Source organism: Brachypodium distachyon, chromosome 2 (genome assembly GCF_000005505.3).
Source record: "Brachypodium distachyon strain Bd21 chromosome 2, Brachypodium_distachyon_v3.0, whole genome shotgun sequence".
Taxonomy (NCBI): Eukaryota; Viridiplantae; Streptophyta; class Magnoliopsida; order Poales; family Poaceae; genus Brachypodium; species Brachypodium distachyon.
In genome coordinates this window covers 16,008,840-16,034,915 of record NC_016132.3, presented here as the reverse complement: position 1 = coordinate 16,034,915, position 26,076 = coordinate 16,008,840, and the positions used below count along the sequence as shown (strand labels likewise).

The 26,076-nt window shown below is 49.3% G+C and overlaps 5 protein-coding genes across 6 annotated transcripts; 4 read left to right on the top strand and 1 right to left on the bottom strand.

The window, feature by feature from the left end:
• The first annotated feature begins 937 nt into the window (after positions 1 to 937).
• Positions 938 to 9,668, top strand: LOC100829282. The gene is made up of 19 exons (XM_024458758.1): positions 938 to 1,421; positions 1,535 to 1,666; positions 1,804 to 1,974; positions 2,045 to 2,071; positions 2,164 to 2,371; positions 2,864 to 2,945; positions 3,034 to 3,142; positions 3,208 to 3,324; positions 3,416 to 3,657; positions 3,760 to 3,784; positions 7,198 to 7,425; positions 7,533 to 7,664; positions 7,742 to 7,942; positions 8,024 to 8,050; positions 8,199 to 8,406; positions 8,526 to 8,607; positions 8,703 to 8,811; positions 8,936 to 9,061; positions 9,152 to 9,668. Exons 1-19 carry the CDS (start codon positions 1,161 to 1,163, stop codon positions 9,440 to 9,442), a joined length of 2,778 nt encoding a protein of 925 aa, XP_024314526.1. The 5' UTR covers positions 938 to 1,160; the 3' UTR covers positions 9,443 to 9,668.
• A 432-nt stretch (positions 9,669 to 10,100) lies between these two features.
• On the top strand, positions 10,101 to 12,476 carry LOC100828982 (probable polygalacturonase At1g80170). Its single transcript, XM_003565924.4, has 7 exons — positions 10,101 to 10,507; positions 10,603 to 10,734; positions 10,840 to 11,263; positions 11,343 to 11,424; positions 11,532 to 11,640; positions 11,756 to 11,878; positions 11,973 to 12,476. The coding sequence occupies exons 1-7, from the start codon at positions 10,358 to 10,360 to the stop codon at positions 12,288 to 12,290; spliced, it is 1,338 nt and encodes a 445-aa protein (XP_003565972.1). The 5' UTR covers positions 10,101 to 10,357; the 3' UTR covers positions 12,291 to 12,476.
• Positions 12,477 to 16,789: 4,313 nt separating this feature from the next.
• LOC100821496 (probable polygalacturonase At1g80170) lies at positions 16,790 to 19,333 on the top strand. The gene is made up of 7 exons (XM_003567932.4): positions 16,790 to 17,088; positions 17,193 to 17,357; positions 17,467 to 17,890; positions 18,006 to 18,087; positions 18,186 to 18,294; positions 18,410 to 18,532; positions 18,809 to 19,333. The coding sequence occupies exons 1-7, from the start codon at positions 16,945 to 16,947 to the stop codon at positions 19,124 to 19,126; spliced, it is 1,365 nt and encodes a 454-aa protein (XP_003567980.1). The 5' UTR covers positions 16,790 to 16,944; the 3' UTR covers positions 19,127 to 19,333.
• Positions 19,334 to 19,410: 77 nt separating this feature from the next.
• On the top strand, positions 19,411 to 20,848 carry LOC100828681. The gene is made up of 2 exons (XM_003565923.4): positions 19,411 to 20,024; positions 20,168 to 20,848. Exons 1-2 carry the CDS (start codon positions 19,734 to 19,736, stop codon positions 20,588 to 20,590), a joined length of 714 nt encoding a protein of 237 aa, XP_003565971.1. The 5' UTR covers positions 19,411 to 19,733; the 3' UTR covers positions 20,591 to 20,848.
• Positions 20,849 to 21,842: 994 nt separating this feature from the next.
• Positions 21,843 to 25,025, bottom strand: LOC100821197 (AP-1 complex subunit mu-2). 2 transcript variants are annotated; one of them, XM_003567931.4, is made up of 11 exons: positions 24,639 to 25,025; positions 24,407 to 24,556; positions 24,261 to 24,323; positions 23,987 to 24,163; positions 23,795 to 23,898; positions 23,219 to 23,326; positions 23,048 to 23,144; positions 22,845 to 22,942; positions 22,626 to 22,767; positions 22,411 to 22,533; positions 21,848 to 22,326 (listed from the first exon to the last, which is right to left on the bottom strand). In XM_003567931.4, exons 1-11 carry the CDS (start codon positions 24,765 to 24,767, stop codon positions 22,228 to 22,230), a joined length of 1,290 nt encoding a protein of 429 aa, XP_003567979.1. In that variant the 5' UTR covers positions 24,768 to 25,025; the 3' UTR covers positions 21,848 to 22,227. The 2 variants fall into 2 exon arrangements, with proteins under 2 accessions (XP_024315898.1, XP_003567979.1); XM_024460130.1 differs by having other exon boundaries at positions 21,843 to 22,533.
• Between the last annotated feature and the right edge of the window lie 1,051 nt (positions 25,026 to 26,076).

The following is a 26,076-nucleotide window of genomic DNA, read 5'->3' as shown; positions in this document are numbered from 1 at the left end:
CTTCATGTCTTCATGCCTCTTCTTTGATCGGCAAGGTTTGACCAGCTTCAGCTTCGTTGCGGAGCTAGGAGGTGATCACACAGCTTTCTCCAGACTCCATCACCTTCTTCTCCATGATGGCAGTCTATTTTTCAGATTATTGTCATTGATTTTTTTTTACTCCAACAATCGATTCTCCACCTACCACACCAACAATGTTTTTCCGAATCCGATGCGATTCAGAGGTCACGGGCAGCACTGAGCTTGGCTCACAGCACGACAGTGGTGAGCTCATGAGAAAAACAACGTCATTCAACTTGTATGTATTTTTTTTTTCCGAAATGATCATGCAAGAGTTAGTTGATTTCAATGTACAGAGTAGACCCCTACTTCAATTGTATTTAACTTTTTTTTTGGCCTTTTATTTGACAGCTCATTTTTCGTCCCTCTCTGTGCTACATGTTTTTCACCGTGATTGTTAGGCAAAGCATGGACGACAACAGTTAAAAACACCCCAGTTGCCAAATCACCACTAATAAAAATGGAACAAAATTAGTAAAAGGGTCCGCCTACGGCTCAGTCGACTGAGGAACACAAATTCTTAGTTGACCGATCCAATGCGTCTAAAGTAATGATCGTACGGTCGAAAAGCGGTCGACTGAGAAAAACACAATCTCAAAGATGATCGTGCGGTCGAGAAGGCGTCGACCAATAAAATAACAATATCAGGCGATTGAGCCCAAACAAAACCGTTAGTAAAATTGGACATCTTGTAAAAAAGAGACGGAGGGACAACGATCCTCATGCCGATCCTGGCATCAAATTCCCCTGATTCACTTTCCATCTGCTGAAACCCTTGCCGCTTTTACGCCTCTTTAGTCGTTATTACTACCATACTATAACTGCGCATAGGAAAGTCTCTTCCCAGCCGATTTAGACCATGCGAACCTACAAAAAGCAATACAGTACGGAGTACATTTTAACCTGAACACAGATATCAATCAAACAAAAGCACAGACACGTGTTGCCCAAAATCCACAGATAGCTGTAGATCACCGTATTCCACATGCAGAAATCTCGCGTTCATCCTACGAAATCACGGGAGAAGATTCAGCAGCCAGCTTCCCCCTCCCGGGAAAAGAAAAAAAGAAGAAGAGAAAAGCAAGAGTCAAGAGCGGCACATGCCTAGGTGTCGTGCGATCCTGTTCTCTTCTCCACCCGTTTCTTCCGGCATTCGTCTCGCCGCTTCCCCTGTTCTCCACGTCGCTGCCGCTGCCACTGCTAGTTTAATTGACCCGGCAATGGCGCTTGTGGCGAGGAGTCCCCTGTCCTTACTGCTCGTGGCGGCGGTTCTCTTGTGCTCCGGCACCGGCGAGGCCCGCGTCCTGCTCACCCTCGACGACTTCGGCGCCGTCGGCGACGGCATTGCCAACGATACGCAGGTACGCACGCATCGGTACTACTGAATACGCGTCTCAATTGATCGACCGGCGTATTAATTTGATCGCCCTGAGCCCCTGGTGACTCTGTTTTGATCGATCTCTTCTCCAATAAGGCTTTCTTGGACGCGTGGGCCGCGGCGTGCGCGTCGGCGGAGCAGGCCGTCCTGGCCGTGCCGGCGGGGAAGTTCTACCGGATCTGGCCCGTGCAGCTCGCCGGGCCCTGCAAGGAGAAGCTCAAGCTGCTGGTACGCACTTGCGTTACACACGTACAGTACGTACGTTACGCTCGATTTCGGCGTCCTTTCCTTTCGCGTGCATTTTTCCGGAGACCACCAGAGTGTTTGTTTGTTTTCTTCATGGCGGACGTGTGCGTGGTAGCTAGATCGCGGGGACAGTGGTGGCGCCGGCGAGCCCCGACGAGTGGGCGGGGAGGGACCCCACGAAGTGGCTCTACATCTACGGCGTCGATGGCTTGTCTTTGAGCGGCGGCGGCACCATCGACGGCGCCGGGAAGGAGTGGTGGGCACGCTCCTGCAAGCGCAAGAAGACCCAGGTAACCACCAGCCAACTAACTACTCACCTGGTCCTCTCAGCTCCATGACACATCCTTGCTTTCTTTGCAGCCTTGCAACACGCGGCCTCCTCCCAAGGTGAGAAGAATTCAAACTATGCCATCTCCATTGAATTGTCACACACCGGCGGCGAGGAGTACGTGACGGCGGTGATTTTTTCGATTTTTCAGGCGGTGCATTTCGAAGAGTGCAGGGGGGTGAGCGTGCAAGGGTTGACGCTGCAGAACGGGCAGCAGTTCCACCTGACGTTCACGCGGTGCATTGACGTCAAGGCCAATTTCCTCCGGGTGATTGCGCCGGCGGACAGCCCCAACACTGACGGGATCCACCTCAACGACTCCTCCAGAGTCCAGATCATGGATAACCTCATCTCCACAGGTGGAGTATTCCGTAGCAGTAGTACTTGCTTGCTTTGCTTTCTTTGTCGACAGACGACGGCGACGTCTTAACAGCATGTATATGTGCTGGGAACTGGATACGGTTCAGCTGGCTGTGACTCCGTTTCATAATTATTGTTTTAAATTTACTAAAAAATGGATGTATCTATTCCTAAAAACTCGTCTAAATACATGTAATATTTCGACAAGAATTATGAAACGGAAAGAGTAGCTACAGGCTTTGTTTGCGTTTTTTCTTCTTCTACGGGATAAGATCGAACGACGCAGTGACTGGTTGACCCGCCGGACGGAATTTGTCAGAAATAGCAGCCTCGATCATGACAGCGATGTAATTTGGTCCTGCATTGCTGCGGCCGTCAGTTAGATAGATTCCTTTTCTTCCTTTCTGAAAAACTGTTGGTTAGATTCACACGCTTCATTGCAGCACGCATTTGCATATGATTGATGTACATTGCAATCCCCTTCTTATCAGGGGACGATTGCGTCTCGATGGTGGGCAATTGCTCCCATGTTCGTGTGGAGGACATCTCCTGTGGGCCTGGCCATGGCATCAGGTACACAACACTTCACTCTCTCTTCAGACTTGAGCTGCTAGAAATTAAGAGACGTACTAACACACAGCACGTGTTGGTCGACGGCCAGCATTGGGAGTCTGGGCAAGAACCGGACCACCGACAGGGTCGAGAACGTGAGGGTGGACACCTGCTTGCTTACCAACACAACAAACGGCGTCCGGATCAAAAGCTGGCAGGTAATTAACGATCTTGTTTATAATAACCTGTTCAACCTCTGGTGTGCTTAATTGCTTGTCTTCAGGGAGGCATGGGCTCTGCCTATAATCTGAGGTTCGAGGGCATCGTGATGAAGAACGTGTCCAACCCCATCATCATCGACCAGTACTACTGCGACCAGCCAACCCCCTGCGCAAACCAGGTACTACATGGTTTATCCTCTCTGATGCAAAGGCACTGAAGCTCTGAACCCTGAAACAACAACTTATATTTGTTGTTTTGCATGCGTGCAGACGCAGGCGGTGGAGGTGCGCAAGGTGGAGTTCGTGGACGTGAGGGGCACGTCGGCGACGGCGCAGGCGATCAAGATGGCGTGCAGCGACGCCGTGCCGTGCAGGGAGCTGGAGCTGAAGAACGTGAACCTGACCGTGGAAGGCGGGGGCGCGGCGCCGGCGACGGCTTTCTGCTACAAGGCGTACGGCAAGACCGTCGGCACCGTGGTCCCCGGTTCCTGCCTCGCCAACCACGGCTCCTCGTGATGTTGGTGGAAGCATTTTGGCTACAGGCATTGTGTTTAGCTTCGTTGAAATGTTTCTGCCAAGTGCAACGTGTGACATGAATCGAGTAAGTACTACAGCATGTTCGACCTTCGACGTGCTTGGGTAAAGCTGCTCTATACAATGGCGTGGTGTTGCCAAACTCTACGGTTTTTTTTTGCACATGCACATCTGTGTGAAAACTGAAAACGAATATACATTGCTGCTACGGAGTATTTTTCAGTTTTTGTCAAGTGTGTAAAAGAATCGCAGAAAGATATGGACCCACAATGTTTTTTTTAAGTGTTAAAATTTGTCGAGATTTTTTTGACACATACTCACTCCGTCCACAAATTTATCGAGTATACTTCTAAGTTTTGTCCTAAGTCAAACTTTTCTAACTTTGACTAAATTAGACTCGACCCAAGTACTCGAGAGCGGACTCCTTAGGTTGCTCTAGTCTTTTCCCCTTTAATCTTATTTCAATGGAGCGTGTCATATATGCCCCATGGGGGGTATTTAGGGTCCATGACAAAAGACCATGACTACCTTTGAGGGAGAGAGAAAGTGAGAGTAAAGTGGTAAATTCATCCCTAAAGTTTTCTTGGCTCCTACTCTAACTCCTTTGACCATGGCATGGGAGACTTGACCTTTTGACTCCTTTGACCGGCACTTAGTTGGCATGGCTATGCTTTGTTGGCGATTTGACCGGTCTTTGGGATTTGTTGACTTGGTCGCCGCCACGTAGGATTACGTCCCGGAACATGTAAGGATTTTATTATATTACAACAGATCTAACGGTTATGGTTTCATAAATCTCTCATCCAACGATCAAGATAATTGAGGTGATGTGGATCAACGTGGTGGCTCCTCTCGGTATCTCTCATATTGCTTTTAGTATATAATAGATTTATAGAAAAAAGTAGCAACACATATGACATCAAATTAATACATTATGAAACTACATTTTAGAACAGATCTAATGATACTCATTTCGTGTCATAAGTTTTACTATGTTTTCCTATAAAGTCAGTTAGAAATTTTTGACTTACGACAAAACCTAGAAGTACACTTATTTGTGGACCGAGGAAGTATATGTTAGAGCTGTTCATGGAATTTGAAGAATAAAAATTAAAGAAAAAAAAAATCTGATTCTCATGATATTTGCAATATTCTCGAACTAATTATTAGTGCATAGAAAATATGCACATAACCTCTTCAATTTAATCTAAGAAAAATATATATAATATTTTTACTAATGGCATTTTTTTAAAGAAGCATTAACTGACTCTGATATGGGGGCATTAAAGTCGTATTATGAAAGCGATACCAATTGAAAAAATGGGGCACAACTCTTCACAAACAATAATCAACTTTTGTATATTTGTTGTGTTAAATACATCTCTTACATTTTTTGTTCGTGTAAAAGAGTCAGCCGGAACACAAATAGAAAAGTGGGATTAACCCATCATAAACTGCACATAGGTCTCTTGAGCCGAAAGTGAAATAGACACGCATCTTCATTTCCATGGTTTTATCTCAAATACTATTAAAAAAAATATTTGGTAGTGATTAAAATTTATACTTGATGGTATTGGACGTTCTGAAGTTAATGGTTAATTCTATTTAGTGTACGTCTTCATCTGTTTGGTGGATACGATGTATTTCATTTATTTGGACTACTCCTTCATTTCTTTGATGAATTCATTGTATTGTAAATATACACACTAAACAATAAACTGCGTCAGGATGTATTAAATTTGCTAAGCAAATATTATGTTCATGATCAACTTGTAAAAATTACATTATTCAATAGTACACAAATATATTTTGTTCAAACGAGCATTTGCGTTTGCACTCCGGATGCATGCATAAACTCTTGTATGTATTAATCAGAATGAATGAGAAGACAAGAAAAGAAAAATACTTGGCAGAGATTATTTTTATTGGTATATATCAAGGACTACGGATGCTCTAAGCTTTTACTTTTGTATTATCAACCACAAGTTTGTAAACAAAAACCTGCAGCAAAGTGCGATTTGAAAAGACCGGGAATATCTTCTAGAGTTGTGTATGGAAGATTACACAAACTTGGACAAAACTAAGCCCAAATGCTTCAGATACTTAAAACAGAATGTAAATAATGACAGAATGAAGCAAGCTACAGCAATGAAACTAACATTGAGGATGCTATTGTAACAATAATGGAATGAAAAAACCTTTGGAGCCCACTTGTCTATCTGCACCAAGCACAATCACATCTTTATGATTCTCCAAATCTCAAGTAGAAGACCACCAAATCTGCATGAGCTTATGCTTGAAAGTGCTGCCATTATGCCTGTGTTTTGCTGTGCGAGAGGCCATTCTGGCTGCTATCTTTGCCGGTCTATCTGCATGGCCTGTATGTACCTGGTTCTTGATAGTATGCTCTTGTTAGGATGTAGTCACCAACAGGTTTTCATCCCGTAGTCAGCATCTGATTTTAGATGTTGGTCAGCAGGTTCCTGTCCACCGCAGTTTTATTTTCGCTCTGTTCTTCCCCTTTCCCTCTACCCCTCCCTGTTATGTTTTTTGGAGACTTTGTAGTTTCGTTATGTAAAATTTATGGAAACGGGCGAGAGCCCGGGTTGAAAAAAAAACTGCACGAGCTGAACAAATCTTGCATGTTTTACATGAGCCGCCCACCTCACCAAGTGAGAACTTGAGATCGTTGACTGCGCTGGCCGACGACACACCCCTCGCAAATCAAGCTGTTAAATCATTTAATCATCGCCAAACCGATATGGAAGATGACCAAAATCATGAAAATACGAGCCGTGAGATCCACAAACTCCACGCAGTGACCAAAATGGTCAATCCAGAACGATGATAGAGCCGGGAGACCTTTAATCCATGCGTCATTGCTTACACTATCAAGATGTTGTCGTCGCCATGGACACACAAAACCTTAGAAAAAAATGCTAAACACCATATCAGATGTTTATTCGTGGTTTTCCTCACCTCCTTATGCATGTGTTCTTGGGGTGAGCCGCGTGCGTGTTTCCTCGAAAAAAAACTGACCGTGAGGCGAGGTGAACCAATGCAGATTGAATAGGGGGTTTCCTCCGGCTCTCTCTTTTCCGTGCGGCTGCTTGACAGTATCTGGGCCGGGTCTCTAGTCGATGCGACTTGCGAGCAGGGCCTGCATGGATTGGGCTTGCGGAGACGTGAGTCTTGCTTTGCACTGGCCGGCCCGTTGCATCCATCCCTCCGTACCTCTTCTAAATCTCGCGCTGTTTCAGAATTCAGACCACAGTTGTGCACAGCACACAGACGTGTCACATACCATGATCGTACGTCCATCCTCCCACGTGAACTCTGTGCGCTGATGCTTTGATGCTCGGTGTCACCCCGGCCCCGGCCAAAGCCCCTGAAAAGCGAGCATCAACGTACCTCGGCCATGGCCCGCCGGCCCGTCTCTTCGCTGCGCTTCTGCCCCGTCCGTCCTCGCCAAATGCTCCTTCGCCGGCCCGTGACTCCACTACTCCAGCAGCAGCTAGAAGCATTACCAAAAGCACTACCTTGTTGTCCGGTGCCGCAGCCAATTAAGGTCCATTACGATTTACGCAGCGGCAGTAGTAAACAAACACATGGCGATATCGCCGGCTCGTCTCGCGGCTCTGGGCGTGGCGCTCCTGCTGCTGCTGCCGGAAGCCGCCGAGCCGCGCGTCCTCCTCTCCGTCGACGACTTCGGCGCCGTCGGCGACGGCATCGCCGACGACACGCAGGTCGTATAAACATCTAAACACACTAAACTCAGCAGCAGCAGCAAGCACGACACCCTTAGCTTTTGCATGCAAACAGAAAACTTCTGCTGAGATCTTTTCTTTCACAGGCTCTCCTGGACGCGTGGAACGCGGCGTGCGCCACACTCGACAAGACCGTCCTCAACGTGCCCGCCGGCAGGTCGTACCAGGTCTGGCCCGTCACGCTCGCCGGGCCATGCCGGGAAGAGATCAAGCTCTTCGTACGTCCGTCTGTCTTCTTCTTCTTCTTCTTCTTTGCCTGCCTTGTTATAACTCTTTGGTTTCTCAATGTTTGCAGATTTCCGGGAACATCGTCGCGCCGGAGAGCCCGGACGAGTGGGAGCGACGCGACGGGGAAAAGTGGTTGCATTTCTACCGGGTGCAGGACCTGTCGGTGAGCGGCGGCGGCGTCATCGACGGCCGCGGGCAGCAGTGGTGGGAACAGTCCTGCAAGGGAAAGCACCACGGCGGCAGCAGCAGCGACAACAACAATGACAAGGTACTCGACCATAACAAATTTCCGAGTGCCCATGATCCTATTTCTCGTCATGGCTGATTCTGCTCCCATTTTTCTCTGCAGCACTGCACGCCCCAAGCTGCTCCCAAGGTACTACGTGAACAGCCAAGTCATTTCCTTAGTCCTCTGTCACGTTTACTGTTGGATGAATCGCCGGCTCGCCATTGCACATTGGAAGCTCGCAACGGAATCCATAAATTTCCCTTTTTCTTGTTGTTGGCTTACCGTATGTATGCAGGCACTCCATTTCGAGGAATGCCACGGGGTCCGGGTGCAGGGCGTGACCGTGCAGAACAGCCAGCAGCAGCACCTGACCTTCACCCGCTGCACCAATGCCAGGGCGAGCTTCCTCAGGGTCAGCTCCCCGGAGAGCAGCCCCGCCACCGACGGCATCCACCTCGTCGACTCCAAGAACGTCCAACTGGCCGATAACCTCATCTCCACAGGTCATTCATCAATCATCATGCTAAAAATGCATCTCCATAAAAGGAGTAGTTCCTCTGCCCTGTTCTCCACTTTCATACAGGTTGCTCATATATATGACTGAGTTTCTTGTATCTTTCAGGTGGCGACTGCGTGTCCATGGTGGGCAACTGCACGGACGTCCGCCTCAGATCCATCTCCTGCGGACCTGGCAGTGGCATCAGGTGCTTGATCGGCCATTACTCAGTATAGAAATGCATGTTCCAATGTCGTTAGATTTCCGCAAAATCTAACAAGAACAGGGCTTGTTCTCCTGCAGCATCGGGACCATCGGCGAGACCCCGGCCGCCGACAGGTTGGAGAAGATCAAGATCGACACCGTGTTCATGACCAACACATCCAACGGCGTGCGCATCAAGACCTGGCAGGTACTATATACCTAGTACCAATCGACCACTGTCCGTCCATCCATTAATTTCTGAACATCATAGCTGCTGCGGCTGTCATCTAAATCCTTGCGTTGTTCAATGGTTCTTCTTCTTCTTCTTCCAGGACGGGTGCGGCTACGCCCGCAAGGTGAAGTTCCAGAGCATCGCCATGAAGAACGTGTCCAACCCCATCGTCATCGACCAGTACCGCACCTCCAGCCACCCGGCCGTCCCCTGCGGATCAACCCCGGTATACACGAACTTCCCATCCATCTGAGCATCTGTGATCTGCTTCTCTGAAACTTCTGGATTTTGACATCGTTTCATTGCGGAAACGAAGGGGATGAGCGCGGTGGCGGTGGAGAAGATCGACTACGAGGGCATCGCGGGCACGTCGGCGACGAAGCGGGCCGTCACGTTCGCGTGCAGCGTCGCCGTGCCGTGCAGGCGCGTGTCGCTGCGGAACGTCAACCTGACGTTGGTCGCCGGGCACGGCCACAGGGCGCCGTCGGCGTACTGCCGCGCCGCGTCCGGCAAGAGCACCGGCGTCGTCGTGCCCGAGTCCTGCCTCGCCACGCTGCCCAGGCTGCAGGGCGGTGCTGCTGCTGATGATGATTATGAGAGTGAGTGAGTGAGGTTCGGGTTCTTGGATCCGTTCGTGCTCCGGGAGAATTTCTTTCTGTTCGACGGAGTGGTATTAGCTGTGCTTGTGCTTGTGATTGTAGTAGAGTGCTTGTGATTGTAGGGATCCCGTACTGTATGAATTTTTATGTACTATTCCACTTGCTGTTTGACAATTGACATTGGGTACAAGTGTACAACAGTGCAAAGATAGCCGTGTCAGATACTCAGATCGAGATGCGGCCCGTGATTTGTACTAGCGTGTATCATGATGCTGTCTACGAATTTCCCTATAGAAAATGAAAGCACCGATCTTTCCTTTCCTTTCCTCTCCTCTCCTCTCAGTTAAAAAATCAGCTAAAAAAATGTAATAATAACGCGATGCTGTGTGGTGAAGTCAAACGGATCGCTGGAGGCGAAGAAGAAGAAAAAAAGGGCTGGAGCTGGTGGTTGGTTGGTCAGAGCACAAGGGTGCATCAAGATCGTGCAGCTTAAAATTAGCTCCTCACCCCGCCCGCAAACCCGGATCTTGTTTCGTACTCCAGCACAGCGACTTAACCAGGTGCTCAAAATGGGTTCATCTCCTTTGAATGTCACTAATGATAAGGTATCACCACCGGCACCACCCCAGAGCGAAGCTAGCAAACTTGAATAGTACACGAATTTCACTTCGCTGTTTGATGGGTCCCTCCAAAAGATGCTAAAAATAAATATACGGAGCAAAATGCACCAGTTCTTGATATTTTGACTCTTCCTCTACGTACGTGGCAGCTTCACCACGCTGCTATGATCCATGGACGCTGCTCGTCACACAAACACTGAAACACCCGCCTCGTTGTTCCCCTCTGCACTGACTGCTGACTCTGAGCTGAGCTAGTCCTCCGATCCATCCCAAGCTGGACGAACAGAGACAGTAGGCGCGTCCATGGCGCTTCGAACTTCAAGGACGCTGCCGCCGCTTCTGCTCGCGGCTCTCGCCGTCGCGCTCCTCTTGCTTAGCGCCGCCGAGGCACGCGTCCTCCTCACGCTCGACGACTTCGGCGCCGTCGGGGACGGCATTGCCAACGACACCCAGGTAATTAACGCCCTCAAGCTGCTTTAATTTTAGCCTCTCCATCAATGGAGGCGACATTTAGTCAGAGCTCTGGTTTCTGATTTCTTCTTCTCCAGGCGTTCGTCGACGCCTGGAGCGCGGCGTGCGGCACCGGCGACACGACGTACCTCAACGTCCCCGCCGGCAAGTCCTACCAGATCTGGCCCCTCACGCTCTCCGGCCCCTGCCGCAACGACATCAAGCTCCTGGTACTAGTACACTTCAATTTCCAGTCTCCGTAGTCTGTTTCCTCACAGACTCGCCTCCATCCGTGCCTGCCGCCATTGCGAACACTCACTCCTAAATTCCTTCAGATCTCCGGGAACATCGTGGCGCCGGAGAACCCTGACGACTGGCAAGAAGAAGGCAGCAGCAGCCAAGTCACGCAGTGGCTCCACTTCCGCGGCATGAGCGGCCTGGCGCTCAGCGGCGGCGGCATCGTCGACGGCAGGGGCCAGCAATGGTGGGCGCGGCAGACGCAGAATTCCAATTCCTCCCAGCCCCAGCCTGCAATGGCGGCGGCTCCCAAGGCGGTCCACTTCGAGGACTGCGAGGACGTGAGCGTCATGGGGATCACGGTGCAGAACAGCCCGCGGCAGCACCTGGCCTTCACCCGCTGCTACAACGTCAAGGCCAACTACCTGCGGGTGACCGCGCCGGAGGACAGCCCCGGCACCGTCGGCGTGCTGCTCGCCAGCTCCACCAACGTGCACGTCATGGACGACCTCTTCTCCGTCGGTATGCGTCTGCGCATCTGTTGTCTGTATCCGTTTAATTTCTGAACTGAATGTCTGAATCTGCTGTCGTTTTCTTTCAGGTGGCGATTGTGTGTCGATTGTGGGGAATTGCACGGATGTGCGTCTCAGAGCCGTCTCGTGCGGACCAGGCGCCGGTATCAGGTAATCTTATCGTCATCTTAGGGGTAGAATTTTCAGCGAATTTTGCAACTGGATCCCAATCAAGAAATTTGCCTATGGAAAATGTATCCCTTTGGAATGTTGATCAGTATCGGGGACTTGGGCGAGGACCAGAGTCAGCACAAGATCGAGAAGATCAAGATGGACACCCTCTTCATCTCCAACACCAAGAACGGCGTGCGCGTCAAGACCCACGAGGTAACCACACAACACAATTCCCAATTCCTCGTCTGAATCAAGTGAACATGATGACACCGAACTGAAGCTATCATCAAAGCCCAGTAACATTTTTGCTGTGGTTGTTTTTGCTCAGGACGGCTGCGGCTTCGCGCGCAAGGTGAAGTTCGCGCAGATCCTGATGAGGAACGTGTCGAACCCCATCATCATCGACCAGCACTACTCATACTCCAACCGGGGAACGCCCTGCGGAACCCCGGTATGAACTACATTTTGTCCTGAAATTCGCCAACCATCACATGCATTCCATTTCTCTGAAACTCTGAATTTTTCTTTGTCGTTGTTGGATGCAGAACGCGAGCGCGGTGGCGGTGGAGAAGATCAACTACAACGACATCACCGGCACGTCGGCGACGGAGCTGGCGGTGACGTTCGCGTGCAGCGACGCCATGCCGTGCAGGCGGCTGTCGATGTCCGGGGTGAACCTGACAAGGGCCGGCGGCGGGGGGAACGTGTCGGCGTACTGCCACCAGGCGTTCGGGAGGAACGTCGGCGAAGTCGTGCCGGAGTCCTGCCTCGGCGAGGAGGACTTTGTCCAGCTGCAGGCTCCGGGCGCCGCCGCCGCAGTCACCGAAGAAGACGAGGATGACGATGATGCGGCAAATTGGTAAAGCTGTAGCAAACAAGTTCGCGACATGTAATTTGAATTAGTGTATTTTGATGGTCTTGTTTCCAGGACGTAGTTTTAGGTAGATATAGACTACGGTGTGGCCTTTTGTGATGTGTTATATCTTCCCTGAATCTTAAGGAGCTGACATTCCTTAGTTTTGCAAGTTAATCGCCATTCTGGTCACTGCCTCTTCTTTCTCCACTCGTCTTCCATCTCCCTGAATCTTAAGCCCGCATCAATCATGACCGCACAACGACCCATCCCTGCCGCGGCGGTCGTTGAGATGTGTCGAATATGAGTACGGGTTAAGTGTTGGAGTCGAACACGTGTAACCCAAGCTACAATTGGACTTGAAAAGGCATCGCGGGATAGTCCAAAGAGATCATGACAACATAATAGCAATAGGCTCGCAGGGGGAGCCGGCGGCTTGTGCCGGCGCCCAGGGTGGCCGGTGTTGCGGTATTTATGGGGGGAGGAGTGCCCGTAGTCATGTCCCGGAAATGTAGGCTTCGGCCGAACCTCGTTAACAAATATCGTGTCTCGGTGTCATCCTTGGTTGTGCATCCGCCGGATTTCGTAACAAATGGTATCAGAGCGAGGTTAAGGGGATGCGGAAGATCTTGTGGGAGGTGCGAGGATCATGCTCAACGGGCGCGGCGGAACGTCTAATGCGGTGCAAGGTGGAGCATGACGGCGATCGGAATTCCGATCGGTGGAGTCGGACACTTCAGGTAGGTGGCCTGAACCGTTCGATGGGCTGCAGTTGGCAAGGATCGACCAGGCATGGTGATCGGGCTGACACAATGGCCGGGAAGACGTCGCGGATCGGACGACGGCTTCGGCTCGCGATCAGACCGGCGACCAGACACAGGGGCGACCGAATAGTTCGGGCGGGATGCATCGCAGTATAGCGGTGGATCGGTGTAGCACAAGGCGGCATTGTGGCACGGTGGATGAGTTGTGTCGATGATGCAGGTGGTCAGGATACAACATGCGTTTGTGCATAGAATTTGCACAAGGGTGCGATTGTTACAAGGATCGGTGGTAGCGTGTTCGTGCGACAAGTGACATACACCGGAATTAACTCGTCGGGAGAGACTGCAACAGTTGGATTGAAAGTCCGAGTCAAAGAATTACAGCTGCATGTCGAACGACAAAACGAAGGCAGCAGCACGACTGCCGTTGCAGGATCTGCTTCAGGAGAGCGTGTGGGCGTTCGCGGCCTGCGGCGTGTGCGCGCGGCGCAGCACAAGCGAAGGAAGAAGGAAAGCATGCGGGACAAAGAGCAGTACTAATCGGTTTCAGATTTGAAGGTAAGGGCAGCAGGCCGTCCGTGCTAGGAACACAGTGCTGCATGTTGCAGGTTCGGATTCCAAAGGAAGAGAGAAAAAAGGGAGTGGCCGGAGCCCAGTCGACTGAGATTCAATCTTTCCCAGTCGACGGGAGCCACCGTAGGTACTTTTTTTTTTCTGTTTTTCGGTTGGGCTTTTTTCCGTAAAGATGGGCCTGTCAAGTTATCATGCCGGTAGTAACTTATCTGGATTTTGGAAACAACACTGAGACCCCATATATGTTGCACCTGTAATGTTTTCTTTTGCTTAAGATTGCAAATGTATTTTTTTTAGTTGCAGCCTTAATTTTTCCCATTGCAGGGTTGCGACTGCAAATTTTTTAATTGCGCCCTTAATTTAATTCTTTTTAGTTGCACCCGTAATTTTTCCCGAGGCATGAGATTGCAACTGCAATTTTTAAGTTGCACTCATAATTTTAATTCTTTTTAGTTGCAGCCGTAATTTTTCCCGTTGCATGAGATTGCGATTGCAATATTTCTAGTTGCACCCGTAATATTTCCGGTTACATGAGATTGCGACTGCAATTTTTTTAGTTGCACCCATAATTTTCCTCATTGCATTATATTGTCACCGTAATTTTTCTAGCGGCATCCATTATTTTCCTCGGTGCATGGCGTGCATAATCAACCGAGAGCATTAGTAAAACCGTCAAAAAATCGCATCAACTAGCATGAGCAAACCGCGACAATTTTTTTAAAACGGGACAAGAAAAAAGTAGTCAACACAATGAATAATGATCAAACTAAAAAATTGCAAATGAAATTTTTTATGCAGTTTTCGGCGTCTGGACGTGCAATAACCTAATTGGACATTTCTAGACCCCAAATCGCGCACAAGTTAATCCGCGTGCTAATCGACCAATTGAGAAATAAAAATTTCTCAGTGCAGATAAATAGCCTAGAAATTTTTAAATGAGAAGAAGAATAAATGCACACACATGTCACATATCCAAGAACAAAAGAAAACAATAGCAAATCCACGTGAAAGAAAAAGAAAACAAAGGTTCAAGAAAATACAACGGGAGAACAAATAAAAGCTAGACAAAGATAATGCTAAATAGGCCCGCTAATCATAACTAAGCAGCCCAGTAGCCCACTACAAACAACACGTAGGCCACCCCATATCGATCGACTGAGTAGTTCTCAGCAAAATAAAAGTTAGGCCAGGACAGATCGATCGCTTCCCTGGCATATCGATCGACTGAGAAATTTAACTTCTCAGGCGACTGTTCCCTAGCAAACTCCGAGAAAAAAGGGCTTGGGCTAGTACTAGTTGGTCTCGGGCAAGCTGCTGATTCCAAATAAAAGAAGGAATGGACCGGGCAAGTGTAGGGCTTTCGCGTGAATATACCGACGAGCAGGTAAGCAGGGCAGTGGCAGGACTCGGAAAGCTAATCCACGGCTGATAAGCACGGCCTTCATCGAGGCCAAGGCAAGGGTACAGACCACGGAGAGCCAGCGGCAGGTTAGAAACAGAGGTCAAGTTCATCTGTTGCACATATCATATTTTTTCGAGCGCGGTATTTCTCAGGAAGGAAAAAAGGGATTGCGTAGGGAGGTGAAAGGATCTCATGAGTTTATCTGAAAAGCAGGCTGCTGATGGTTTGTCGGGAGCTTTGACAGGACGTTGGGTGCACGCAACGTGGGTTTAGGCGACGAGAGACGACGCGCATATAAGGCTTGGAGTAGCCTGGAGCAAGTCGTGAGGATCGTGTGTCTACAAGGCGTCGAGCAATACACTTGGTGTTGGGCTGACACGGCGCAAGGTGGAGCACGGTTGCAGTCGGACAAGTTCGGCTGGGGTCAGACGACAGTCTGGCGGATCGACGGAGATGTCGGTCGGAACAGAAAATGACGGAAGATCGGCGACAACGACGTAGGAGCGTGAGGGCTGATGGTGTCCGAATTCTGTGGCGTGGCAACACGTGGCGCATGCCTGAGGGATGCGTGGAACTCGGCATCGGTTGGGTATGACTGATGGATCTGCAATGGGGCCTGAGATGGTGTGGGTATGCTACCCAGTAGATCTTGGCCAAGATGCGGATGCTCGACGCTGTGATAGAAGCAAGGTGTGCACATGGATTGTCAAAGGCTTAGAGAGCACATGGCCATATATTCTGTGATGTTCGATCCACATGGCAAAGTGCAAGCGATGGGATGCAGAAGGAGGCGGAGTGCTATAGCCGTGGGACATGTAGAAGACTATCTGAAAAGGATGAGAAAAGTGTGAATTTGACTCGAGGTGACTCAAGGGCGACGGTGACATTCCTTCAAGTTTCATGAGGACAATCAACGATGGCAAGGAGCCAAGGATGACGAGTTCAGGTAACTCTTACATGTGGTAGCTAACATGTGAGTTGTTCAATTTTCACATAGATCAAGGAAGAGGAAACCAGGGTGACGATACATCGGTGTTGTTGAATATGATGACTTTATGATCGGTGTGTGATGGCGTTGAACGGATACTCCGGGAAGTTAGGAACACAAGGCGGGAGTGTGGAGGAACTTATTTTTTCGCGGGAGCATTGGCTGTTAATGAAAAAGAAGGGACTACGGTTGCAGGTGGAGTCATGTCATGTCAAGTAAGTAGCAGTGGATCTCATGATTGATGTTTCAAGACCAAGGTACATGGAGGTTCGTGCATGACGACTTCAAGGTGGTGAAGGACATATTCGTAAAGGTGTAGTTTGTTGAGGTATGTGTCGAATATATGTACTTGTAGGGCTACAATTGGACTTGAAATTGGCGGAAGGTTAAGCGTTGGAGTTGAACACGTGTAACCCGGGCCTAATATATAAAGGCACCGCGGGATAGTCCAAAAAAACCATGACAACATAATAGCAATAGGCTCGAGGGGGAGCCGGCGGCTTGTGCCAGCGCCCGGGGTGGCAGGGTGACCGGTGTTGCGGTATTATGGGGAGAGGGCCGTCCCGGAAATATAGCCTTCGGTCAAACTTCGTTAACAAATATCGTGTTTCGGTGTAGTCCTCGATCATGCATCGACCGGATTTGGTAACAGCAGTAAACGCGGGTACAGAACGTTCGGCAATTACTAGATTTTTCCGTTTGCCTCACCTGAAGCTGACAAAACTGAAGAGCTGACAAAACTGAAGAACAGACAGAGCCTCGCACCGACACAGGCTGGCAACAGGATTGCATGCATGAGCAGTGTGCCATCGAAAACCAAGAACGTGTCTCGCTGCCTTATCCGTACATCGGCTCGTCCCTGATATCCCGTTGTTATCCACACCGCTCCTCGCACTGACACAGAGTTCAGCTAAGCCGGAAGGAAGCGCTTCGTCCAATGGCGCCCCCGCTGCTGCCGCTGCTGCTCGCGGCTCTGGCCTTCGTGGCGCTCCTCCTCTCGCCGGGAACCGCCGAGGCACGCCGCCTCCTCACGCTCGCCGACTTCGGCGCCGTCGGGGACGGCATTGCCAACGACACCCAGGTAATTAACGACGCCCTCAAGCTGCTAGCTCTAGTTTCAGCCTCCCATCATCAATGGAGACGTACGGCATTAAGCCTGAGCTCTGGTTTCCCTTTCTTCTCCAGGCATTCCTCGACGCCTGGGCCGCGGCGTGCGGCGGCACCAGCAGCGACAAGGCCAACCTCAACGACCCCTCCAGCGACACGTACCTCAACGTCCCCGCCGGCAAGTCCTACCAGATCTGGCCCCTCACTCTCGCCGGCCCCTGCCGCGGAGAAATCAAGCTCCTCGTACGCCACAATTCAATTCAACCCCCTCCCTCTGTACACTCTCTCTACGTAGTAGCTTCTTCACGGACTCAAAAATAACAGCGAGCTGAACTCCAATGAATCCCTCCAGATTTCCGGGAACATCGTGGCGCCGGAGAACCCGGACGACTGGCAAGGCAGCGACGGCGGCCAATGGCTCCATTTCCTCGGCGTCAAGGGCCTGGCAATCAGCGGCGGCGGCATCGTCGACGGCAGGGGCCAGCAATGGTGGGCGCGGCAGCCGCAGAATTCCTCCTGCGAGAGCGAGAACTGCACTGCCTCTCAGCCCCCGGCGGCGGCTCCCAAGGCGGTCCACTTCGAGGACTGTAAAGAGATCACCGTGATGGGCATCACGGTGCAGAACAGCCCAAGGGAGCACCTGGCGTTCACGCGCTGCTCCGTAGTCAAGGCGAACTATCTCCGGGTGACCGCGCCCGTGGACAGCCCCGGCACCGTCGGCGCCCTGCTCGTCAACTCCTCCGATGTGCGCATCATGGATGATCTCTTCTCCGTAGGTCCGTTGCCTATGCTGTCTGGAGTATAACCGGTTCTCAACTGAAACTACTGACACGAAATCTGAAGCTGTCTTTTATCTTCTTGTTTTTTTTAATTACTGCCGTTTGCTTTCAGGTGGCGACTGTGTGTCAATGGTGGGCAGGTGCAGGGATGTCCGTCTCAGAGCCGTCTCATGCGGACCAGGCCACGGCATCAGGTAAACGTCTACTCTTCGTTGAAGTGTAGAAATTTTACAACTAAATTTCAAGAAATTTGCATATAAAATTGAAAATGTACCTTTGGAGTGTTGGTCAGTATCGGAGGCTTGGGCGAGAACGGCAGTCTGCACAAGATCGAGAAGATCAAGATGGACACCCTATTCTTCACAAACACCAAGTACGGCCTGCGCATAAAGACCCATGAGGTACAGAAACCAGTGCCCGGATGGCTCGCCTGAATCAAGAACGATCGCCATGGTACCACAACATGATAGTGAAGCTACCGTAGTGTACATTTTTGTGGTTGTTGTTGTTGTCCAGGACGGCTGCGGGTTTGTGCGCAAGGTGAAGTTCGCGCACATCTTGATGAGGAACGTGTCGGACCCCATCGTCATCGACCAGCACTACTCCTACTCCAACCAGGGAACCTCCTGCGAATTCCCGGTAGGCTAATTTTAAGTTGCCTGAATTTTAAGCAAAAGCTCTTAAATCTAAGTTGACGAATCAGATCCGTTGGATTAGTATTTGAGGGCCATCACCGCTCTTTCCGTTCCCACGTGATATTGTTGGATTAAAATCTGATGGTTGAGCACGTCAACTGATTTTAACTAAAAAAATAGCAAAACGGTAAATGCATTGCCTAAAGTTCTGCATTTCATGTCATTTCCCTGAGCGTTGCGTGCGTCGTACTGAGGAATTTTGAATATTCGTTGGATGCAGAACGTGACGCTGGTGGAGAAGATCGAGTACAACGACATCACCGGCACGTCGGCGACGGAGCAGGCGGTGAAGTTCGCGTGCAGCGACACCATGCCGTGCAGGCGCCTGTCGATGTCCGGGGTGAACCTGACGATGGCCGGCGGCGGGGGTAACGTGTCGGCGTACTGTAACCAAGCATTCGGGAGGAACTTCGGCGCGATCGTGCCGGATTCTTGCCTCGGCAAGGAGGACTTCGTCCAGCTGCAGGCTCCGGGCACCGCCGCCGCTGCCGACGAAGAAGAAGAAGACGACGATGAAGATTACGCGGCAGATTGGTGAAGCTGCAGTAAACAAGTCCGCGACATGTGATTTGATTCAGTGTATTTTGATGCTCATTCTTTCTTGTTTCCAGCCCAGCCTACTCTGTGCCTCTGTGGCCTTCTGTGCTCTGTTTATATCTTTTGCTTTTCAAGAAAACATAAGTCAATTGTTATCCTCAAACTAGTAATGTACATGTGGGCTGTGCAGTGTTATATATTGTTGCCATTTGTGAGTCAGATTCACGATTACAGACTTTGTTCTCTTTCACGATCCATCCCCATTCCCCAAAGCTAATTCTGGACATCCTAAAACCAAGGAGAGCCGAAGGCGCGTAACCAAGCAACGAACGGAGCAGCAAGAACTCAGCGCCATGGCCATGCATGGAACCAGAAGCGGGGGGTTAAATTGTTGGCTCCTCTTCCTCCCCCCTTTAAAACCCAACCCCGACCGGATGCAAGAACCCATCAACCTGCAATATCCTCCTCCGAGCCGCCGCCGCCGGTCGCCTGATCCTCTCGTTCTCCTCCCCTCGACCGCCGCCGCCCTCCCCAGTATAAATAAACAACACTTCGCCGAGAGGGCGGTCGAATAAGGAAGAAGGTCGAGACCGAAGAACAGAGCACCCATGGCGCGGCCCGCATCCATCGCCCTGACCGTTGGCGTCGTCGTCGTCGTCCTCGCCGCCGCTGTCGCCGAGGCTGAGGCCCAGGCCCGCGTCCTCATCAGCCCCGACCAGCTCGTCAACGCCGGCGCCGCCAAGCCTGCCGACTACATCTTGGCTCAGAAATCCCGCAAGCTCGCCGCCAAGGCCGAGACCGCCAAGCCCGCCGACTACATCCTGGCCGCCCAAAGCAAGCTCGGCGCCGCCCTCGTCCACCCCGCCGCCGTCAACCTCAACATCCAAGCCTGCGACCAGGTAAAATAAAATTAGCCACAGCACATATCCATCCATGGATCGCCGTTCAAAATTCAAACCAGCTTGCTTGTTCCGATTGATGCATGATTCCGTGTTTGGTTGGTTGCATGGATTTGAAATTTCGAAATTGGATTGGATCGCAGCTGGCGGCGTACAAGAGGGCGTGCTACACGCTGGCGCGGCTGCCGGGCGTGACGACGCCGCGGGAGCTGCTGGAGGCGGCGGTGCGGGTGTCGCTGGGGCGGGCGAGGTCGGCGAAGGTGATGTTCGCGAGGGCCAAGCAGCAGTCCAAGGCCGGGAATCCCATGGCGTCCATCCTCAGCTCCTGCGGTGAGAACTACGACGACCTGGTCAACGCGCTGGAGGAGGCGCAGCGGAGCATCGAGAAGCACGCCAGCAGCGCCACCGTCGTCAGCAAGCTCTCCGCCGCCAGCACCTTCGCCGGCGACTGCGACAACTGGTTCGAGGAGCGGAGCATCGCGTCGCCCTTCGAGGTCATGCAGCGACACGTGGCGCACGTCGTCTCCGTCGGGCTCGGGATCGCCGCCAACGCCAAGCAGATCTGAACGGATCAAAATCAACGGACCAGATTGATCAAAATGTTGATTTTGTAAAAGAAAAAAAAGGGGATCGATGGTGCTGTCTGTCTGTATGTATATGCCGCACTTGAAAAGTATATTATGTGCGTGTGTGTGCATCAACATTAAAGGCTTGAGGGAGTTTGTAGTGCTAGTGTATACGTTATGCTAACACGGCAAGCAGGTTGACCTCGTTATATATGTATTTCACATCGAAATCAAATATAAATAGCAGCTTTCATATTTCTTTTGTGTGTTGTGTTGATGATTTTATACTACTCTCTCTGATTCTAAATTCTTGACTCAAATTTGTCCAAATACGGATGTATCTATTCTTAAAAAGCGTCTAGATACATGTAATATTTCGACAACAATTTAAGATCGGAGAGAGTATTTAATTGGGTGCTCCTCCTCTAATGTGAGCTGTGTAGAACATATCTTTTCTGTTCCCGCCTCGTGAATCTTGATCTTTCGTCGCAAGGCAATGCTTTAGTTCAGGAGCAAACACCCCCATGTGCGGCCCAAGCATCCATGTGGGGAATTCGGTTTGAGATATGCAACACCGTCCTAGTCTCCTATAGATGGAGACGACAATCAAATTTGATGGGACAATTCAAACTCAGCTACTCATTTTGTGCTGGAATTATCCTTATGAACAGTGAGGTGGTGACGAACCTAATACCACATAGCTGTAACGAAACAATTGAGTTTGGTTCTGAAAATGGTACTACCAAGGAACTTTGTTGAAGCACCTGTTTCGCGTAAATCTGACGATGTGATACTAATGATGAAGATTGAGGACAGAGAAGTAACATGTTATTTTTTTGTGTGAGAAAGTCACACTCGAGCTTCAAAACTTGAGATCCGTGAAGTTGAAGATTTCTTTCTAGGTTCGTCGACTTGCTGTTGTGTTTGCACCGCAGGTCCAAATGACAGTATCTAACAACTTCTTGGACCTGCCATACAAACAGCAGGCAATACAAAGAGCAGGAATGACAATTTTTCAAGCAGAGTGAATAAAGTGAGACGACGTCACAAGCTCAGGGTGCTCCAGTATGATTTCCTCCCTTCATTTTGGCAGTCTAATTTTCCTTACAGTCCTCTGCAATGCTAGTTTCAAATAGTGCCCGCAAATATGAAACGCCACATCCATCACACCTGCAATGCCACGCACTAACATTCTAACAATCGTTGCTCCAGGCGTTAACCCACCCTTGGGGGTTAGTTAGCCAGTAGGGGATCCAATTAGTTTTACTCGTGTAAGATGAGAAACGTTAATACACTTCCAATCAAAATTTGTCGGGAAGAAAATAACAGAGAAACAGAGTACAAGCTTGTGACAACAGAGTAAATAAATCAATATGATACATGTGATATCAGCGGGGAAAGAATTGGAAAACCAGAATTCAGTTAGGCCACTGTACTGATGAAGAACTTACAGCAAACATGGGTAAAAAACACTAATAGAACTCTGCATGGTGGGAAGGTGGAGCTTTCGGGAGAAGAACCCCAACCTGCCGGCAAGTACCATCTGTCCTGCTGCCACAAATCAGGTGCAGCACAACATATGCTCCTCGGACTCTAGCAAACTGTTTGATTTCTTCCAGCAGCCAGTGCAGAAAAGATCAAATAAGCCGCAGCTCGTATTCACCGGCCATTGTGATGTATCTAACCCAAGGAAGGGCCTGATATCCACTCTTCTCGATGACTTTCAAATAGCGAACCTGCACAAATATAACATAGTATTTGAGCAGGATGCCAGGGAAAATTCCGAGCAAGCTAACTGGTAACACATCAACAATGAGTACCTGAATACCCGAAACAGTGAAATATGGTATCTCAAATTTCACTCGAATCGGAGCCTTCTTTTCAGGTGTAGCTTCTTCGGAGGTTATGCTCGGAAGACTAAATTCGGCTCTACACATATACTCCTATAAGAGTAACAATTCCATGGAGTCAGAACAATCCATACCTAGCATAAAATGGAAGCCAAAGTATTCATATGAAATTGAATCAGGACTACCTTGCCACCAGGAAATGATTTAATTTTCCAGACCAATGCGTCTCTCTCAGGTGCATATGCCGCAGAACCCATTGAAGTTCTTATATTTGGGTTTGTGGAATCACAAGGCACAGGTACTTCAATTTCTACATTTGTTGCGGTGCTGCAAATGAGAAAACCAAAAACTATGAGAGTTGGACATCAATGCAACATTAGCATATTATTGTTAAAAATAATCACCTTCTTTCCTTGAACTGGCTTCTTGCCTTCACCGTGATTTCTACACGGCTTCTTGAATGCTTCTCAACTTGCGCTTCAACCCAGATCAGAGGCTTCACCTGCAGGAGGGCCAAAAGGAAGATGGGTCATATACTCATGCCAAAGGTGTGCCAGGACTTAGCATTTGATAGACCGTTCCTGGTTGTAAAGCACAAGGGGAAAACCTGTGTGCTAAGTCTGTATGTCATTAGATCAAAAGCTCCATCTGGAGGGACAAATGATATGGTTCTATCATTCTCGAATCTGGTCAACCGTACACACCTAAACAAGGATTGGTCAGTATAAAAACATAACACGACTCGTTTGAAAAAAAAATGGTAGTAGTTTAATCTTACTGATGAAATTTGATATCATCCAAATCTATTGCTTTTCCTTTAGTTGTTCGGCCTTGAGCCTCCAAAAGAACTCTATCGTTCAACCCAAGTTTACACTCAGGCATTCCACTGTTACAAATACATGCATATTAGCTATGGAGAATATATTCGACAGGATATACAAGAAAACATAGTCAGATAATATTTGGCCTGCTAACCCAAAAGACTAGAAGATGAAATGAGTTGGTTTGAGGCAAAGTTCAATTAGCATTAATTACAAATAATCAAGTTCATTTATCAGGTATGAGAATTAAGTGAAATGTGCAGGTTCGAAGCCACACTTCAATAAGATGTTGTATAGTTGGCCGAATATGCATACACTTTAATTGTCTTTACTCAACACCGTTAATCTGTTTCAGCTGTGCCAACAATCTTAACTTTAAAAGGTCACACGAATGAGTTAGATACATAATCTAGGTACATCTCCAGAGAGCTACATGAATGTGGTCCCATTAAATTTATCACTACAGGTATCTGAGATATAAGCACACTGTGAATTTATCGTATGACCATATGAGAATGATACCATGGAGTTACCTCAGATATGTCCGCATCTTCAGCGCGCCAATGATATCCGATCTAACAATCTGTCCATTACTGTTAACAAGAATGTTGACACTCTCAACCACATCCAAGAACACCTGCAACAGAATAAATCGATAATTTGCCCATCTCAAAACCATCCAGATGAACCAAAGTAATCAAGAGCAGAGGTTTAATGTATCACACTTCGTTCTTCTTGTACCGAATCCCCTCACTCCGCCATGAGACAGCATTTGTGACTGCCATGGGTGGCCTCTGTGTTACCTCCATCCTGTATGCATCTGTCTTAATGAACTCACTCAGGATCGTAGCCTCCGTGTACTGTGGGTACCCGAAGTCCATCATCTCATCAAGTAACTCATACTGCACAAAACAAAGGGCAACGATCTCTCCAATATCAATGACAGCAATTCCAACTGAACAAAACACTGCACACGCAGAACAGAAACGCACCACATACCACGACGACGAAGTTGTCCCTCAGTGATTCCTCCTCCAATTCCTCAAAGTAATGCTTGAACACCTACGCCCACACACAAAACACATGAGCAAAACACAATGCTAAACACACCACGAGCAGCAGCGAAAATGGCAACGTCCGCATACATCGATGAGGCGGTGGAGGAAGAGGAGGATGCTGGCGGCATTGCAGTTCTGGCGTGAAGCAGTGAGGAGGAAGACGTTGTTGTGCTGGATGAACATGTAGGAGACGCCGGCGTCATCGTGCACGACGGGCGAGTGGACCTCCGCGTCGCCCTGATCACACGGAAACAAAAATGTAAGGGCAAAGGTCTCACGAAATTCGCCATTGCGCAGATCTAAGAGAGGAGCTCATCACCTCCTTGTCTAGGAGCTTGGTGAAGAAGCGCTCGGCCTGGAGCGCGGAGACGTCGCCGCGGTAGTCGCGCCAGACGAGGACGCGGCCCTTGATGTCGAGCAGGAACAGCGCCGACACAGCCCCCGCCATGCGCGCACACGCCCGCTCTGGATCTGGATCTGCCCGATGCACCCGTGTATCTATCTATCTACCTATCGAGTATCGACTCACCTACCAGCGGGCTGTGGCCACTGGTGGAAAATTGGGGACGGCGGCGCGGCGGCGGGCGGGCGAATTGTCCTTGGACGGGCTGAAGCCGCCGGATCCGCGGCTTCGAAGCCGCTAGGGTTGCTGGGCGGGCGGGCGGGCGCTCGCCGTGTTTGAGTGGCGGAAGGGGAGATCGGAGACGAGACGGGAAACGGGATCGAGGACGGCGGGGGGTTGTGTTGGATCCGGGCGGTTGTCTGCTCTCCCACTGGACGCTGGGTCCAGTGCTTGGCTCCACTCCGAGTTTAGTCCTAGGGGGAAAAATCAACCATACGGAGAAAGCTTCCCCACGCTTCTACATGGACCTGTAGCAAATAGGAGTACTGAAATTTAAATATTTCGAAATAAAAAATCAGGCGACAAAAAGAATTGTTAGAATTATACAGTTACGGGACCGAATGAAACATTAATGAAACGTCAGGGGCCTTTGATTAATTGATTTGCACGATTGGTAAAAATCAGGAATAGATTAAAAATCAGAGTCGCAATGTAAATTTCTTTCGAATATTTATTTAATTGGAAACAGAAAACCAAAAAGATATTAACAAGAGTGCAGAGGAATGCTTAGAAAAGAGCCCTATGAAATTCAATCTAAAAATCAAACAACACACACTCAACAGAAGTGTTCCATGCAGGATATGGATGGAAGCCATTGACGGAGCGAATTGAAGCCAAATGAGTAACTTGCCAAATGGGCTTCAGATTCGGTTTGTAATGAACTTAGAGTTTATTTCTAGGTAATCAATAGAGGACGTTGATTGCTGGCAATATGTTAGCCGTGATCCAAGTTTTTAAATTCATGTAAGAACCTCTAAATTTTTTGTGATTTCATTATGAAAGCGGGGGCAATGCTCCTTTTACTCTAAAAAGAAATGTATCTCGATGGAACTTCAAGCCAAATCCAGTCATGTAAGTCATTTCGATGGAAGGCAATTTTTTATCTAAAAAGGCCGGTCAGCGGATTAGAGAGGAAAAAAGAAAATTTATTATAGCGGATCATTTATGTCGACTCCGGCACTAAAACTCGTATTTCTAATCGACAATTATTCTTTTATCTAAAAAGGTCGGGCAACGGATTAGAGAGGAAAGCAAAATTTATTGTAGCAGATCATTTACATCGACTCCAACACTAAAACTCGTATTTCTAAATTGATAATAGCTTCGCTTCTCTTCAGACAGGAAGAAAAGAAGA

Excerpts from the sequence above, each read along its gene's own strand:
- LOC100821496 (XM_003567932.4), top strand. The coding sequence starts at position 16,945 with ATGGCGCCCCCGCTGCTGCCGCTGCTGCTCGCGGCTCTGGCCTTCGTG. Across the intron at positions 17,089-17,192 it reads GCATTGCCAACGACACCCAG|GCATTCCTCGACGCCTGGGC; the intron begins GTAATTAACGAC and ends TTTCTTCTCCAG. Across the intron at positions 17,891-18,005 it reads GGATGATCTCTTCTCCGTAG|GTGGCGACTGTGTGTCAATG; the intron begins GTCCGTTGCCTA and ends GTTTGCTTTCAG.
- LOC100829282 (XM_024458758.1), top strand. The coding sequence starts at position 1,161 with ATGCCTAGGTGTCGTGCGATCCTGTTCTCTTCTCCACCCGTTTCTTCC. Across the intron at positions 7,943-8,023 it reads GCGACAACAACAATGACAAG|CACTGCACGCCCCAAGCTGC; the intron begins GTACTCGACCAT and ends TTTTCTCTGCAG. Across the intron at positions 8,608-8,702 it reads GGACCTGGCAGTGGCATCAG|CATCGGGACCATCGGCGAGA; the intron begins GTGCTTGATCGG and ends GTTCTCCTGCAG.
- LOC100828982 (XM_003565924.4), top strand. The coding sequence starts at position 10,358 with ATGGCGCTTCGAACTTCAAGGACGCTGCCGCCGCTTCTGCTCGCGGCT. Across the intron at positions 11,425-11,531 it reads GGACCAGGCGCCGGTATCAG|TATCGGGGACTTGGGCGAGG; the intron begins GTAATCTTATCG and ends AATGTTGATCAG. Across the intron at positions 11,641-11,755 it reads TGCGCGTCAAGACCCACGAG|GACGGCTGCGGCTTCGCGCG; the intron begins GTAACCACACAA and ends GTTTTTGCTCAG.
- LOC100821197 (XM_024460130.1), bottom strand. The coding sequence starts at position 24,767 with ATGGCGGGGGCTGTGTCGGCGCTGTTCCTGCTCGACATCAAGGGCCGC. Across the intron at positions 23,899-23,986 it reads TTCGGTACAAGAAGAACGAA|GTGTTCTTGGATGTGGTTGA; the intron begins GTGTGATACATT and ends ATTCTGTTGCAG. Across the intron at positions 22,943-23,047 it reads CATACAGACTTAGCACACAG|GTGAAGCCTCTGATCTGGGT; the intron begins GTTTTCCCCTTG and ends GCCCTCCTGCAG.
- LOC100828681 (XM_003565923.4), top strand. The coding sequence starts at position 19,734 with ATGGCGCGGCCCGCATCCATCGCCCTGACCGTTGGCGTCGTCGTCGTC. Across the intron at positions 20,025-20,167 it reads ACATCCAAGCCTGCGACCAG|CTGGCGGCGTACAAGAGGGC; the intron begins GTAAAATAAAAT and ends ATTGGATCGCAG.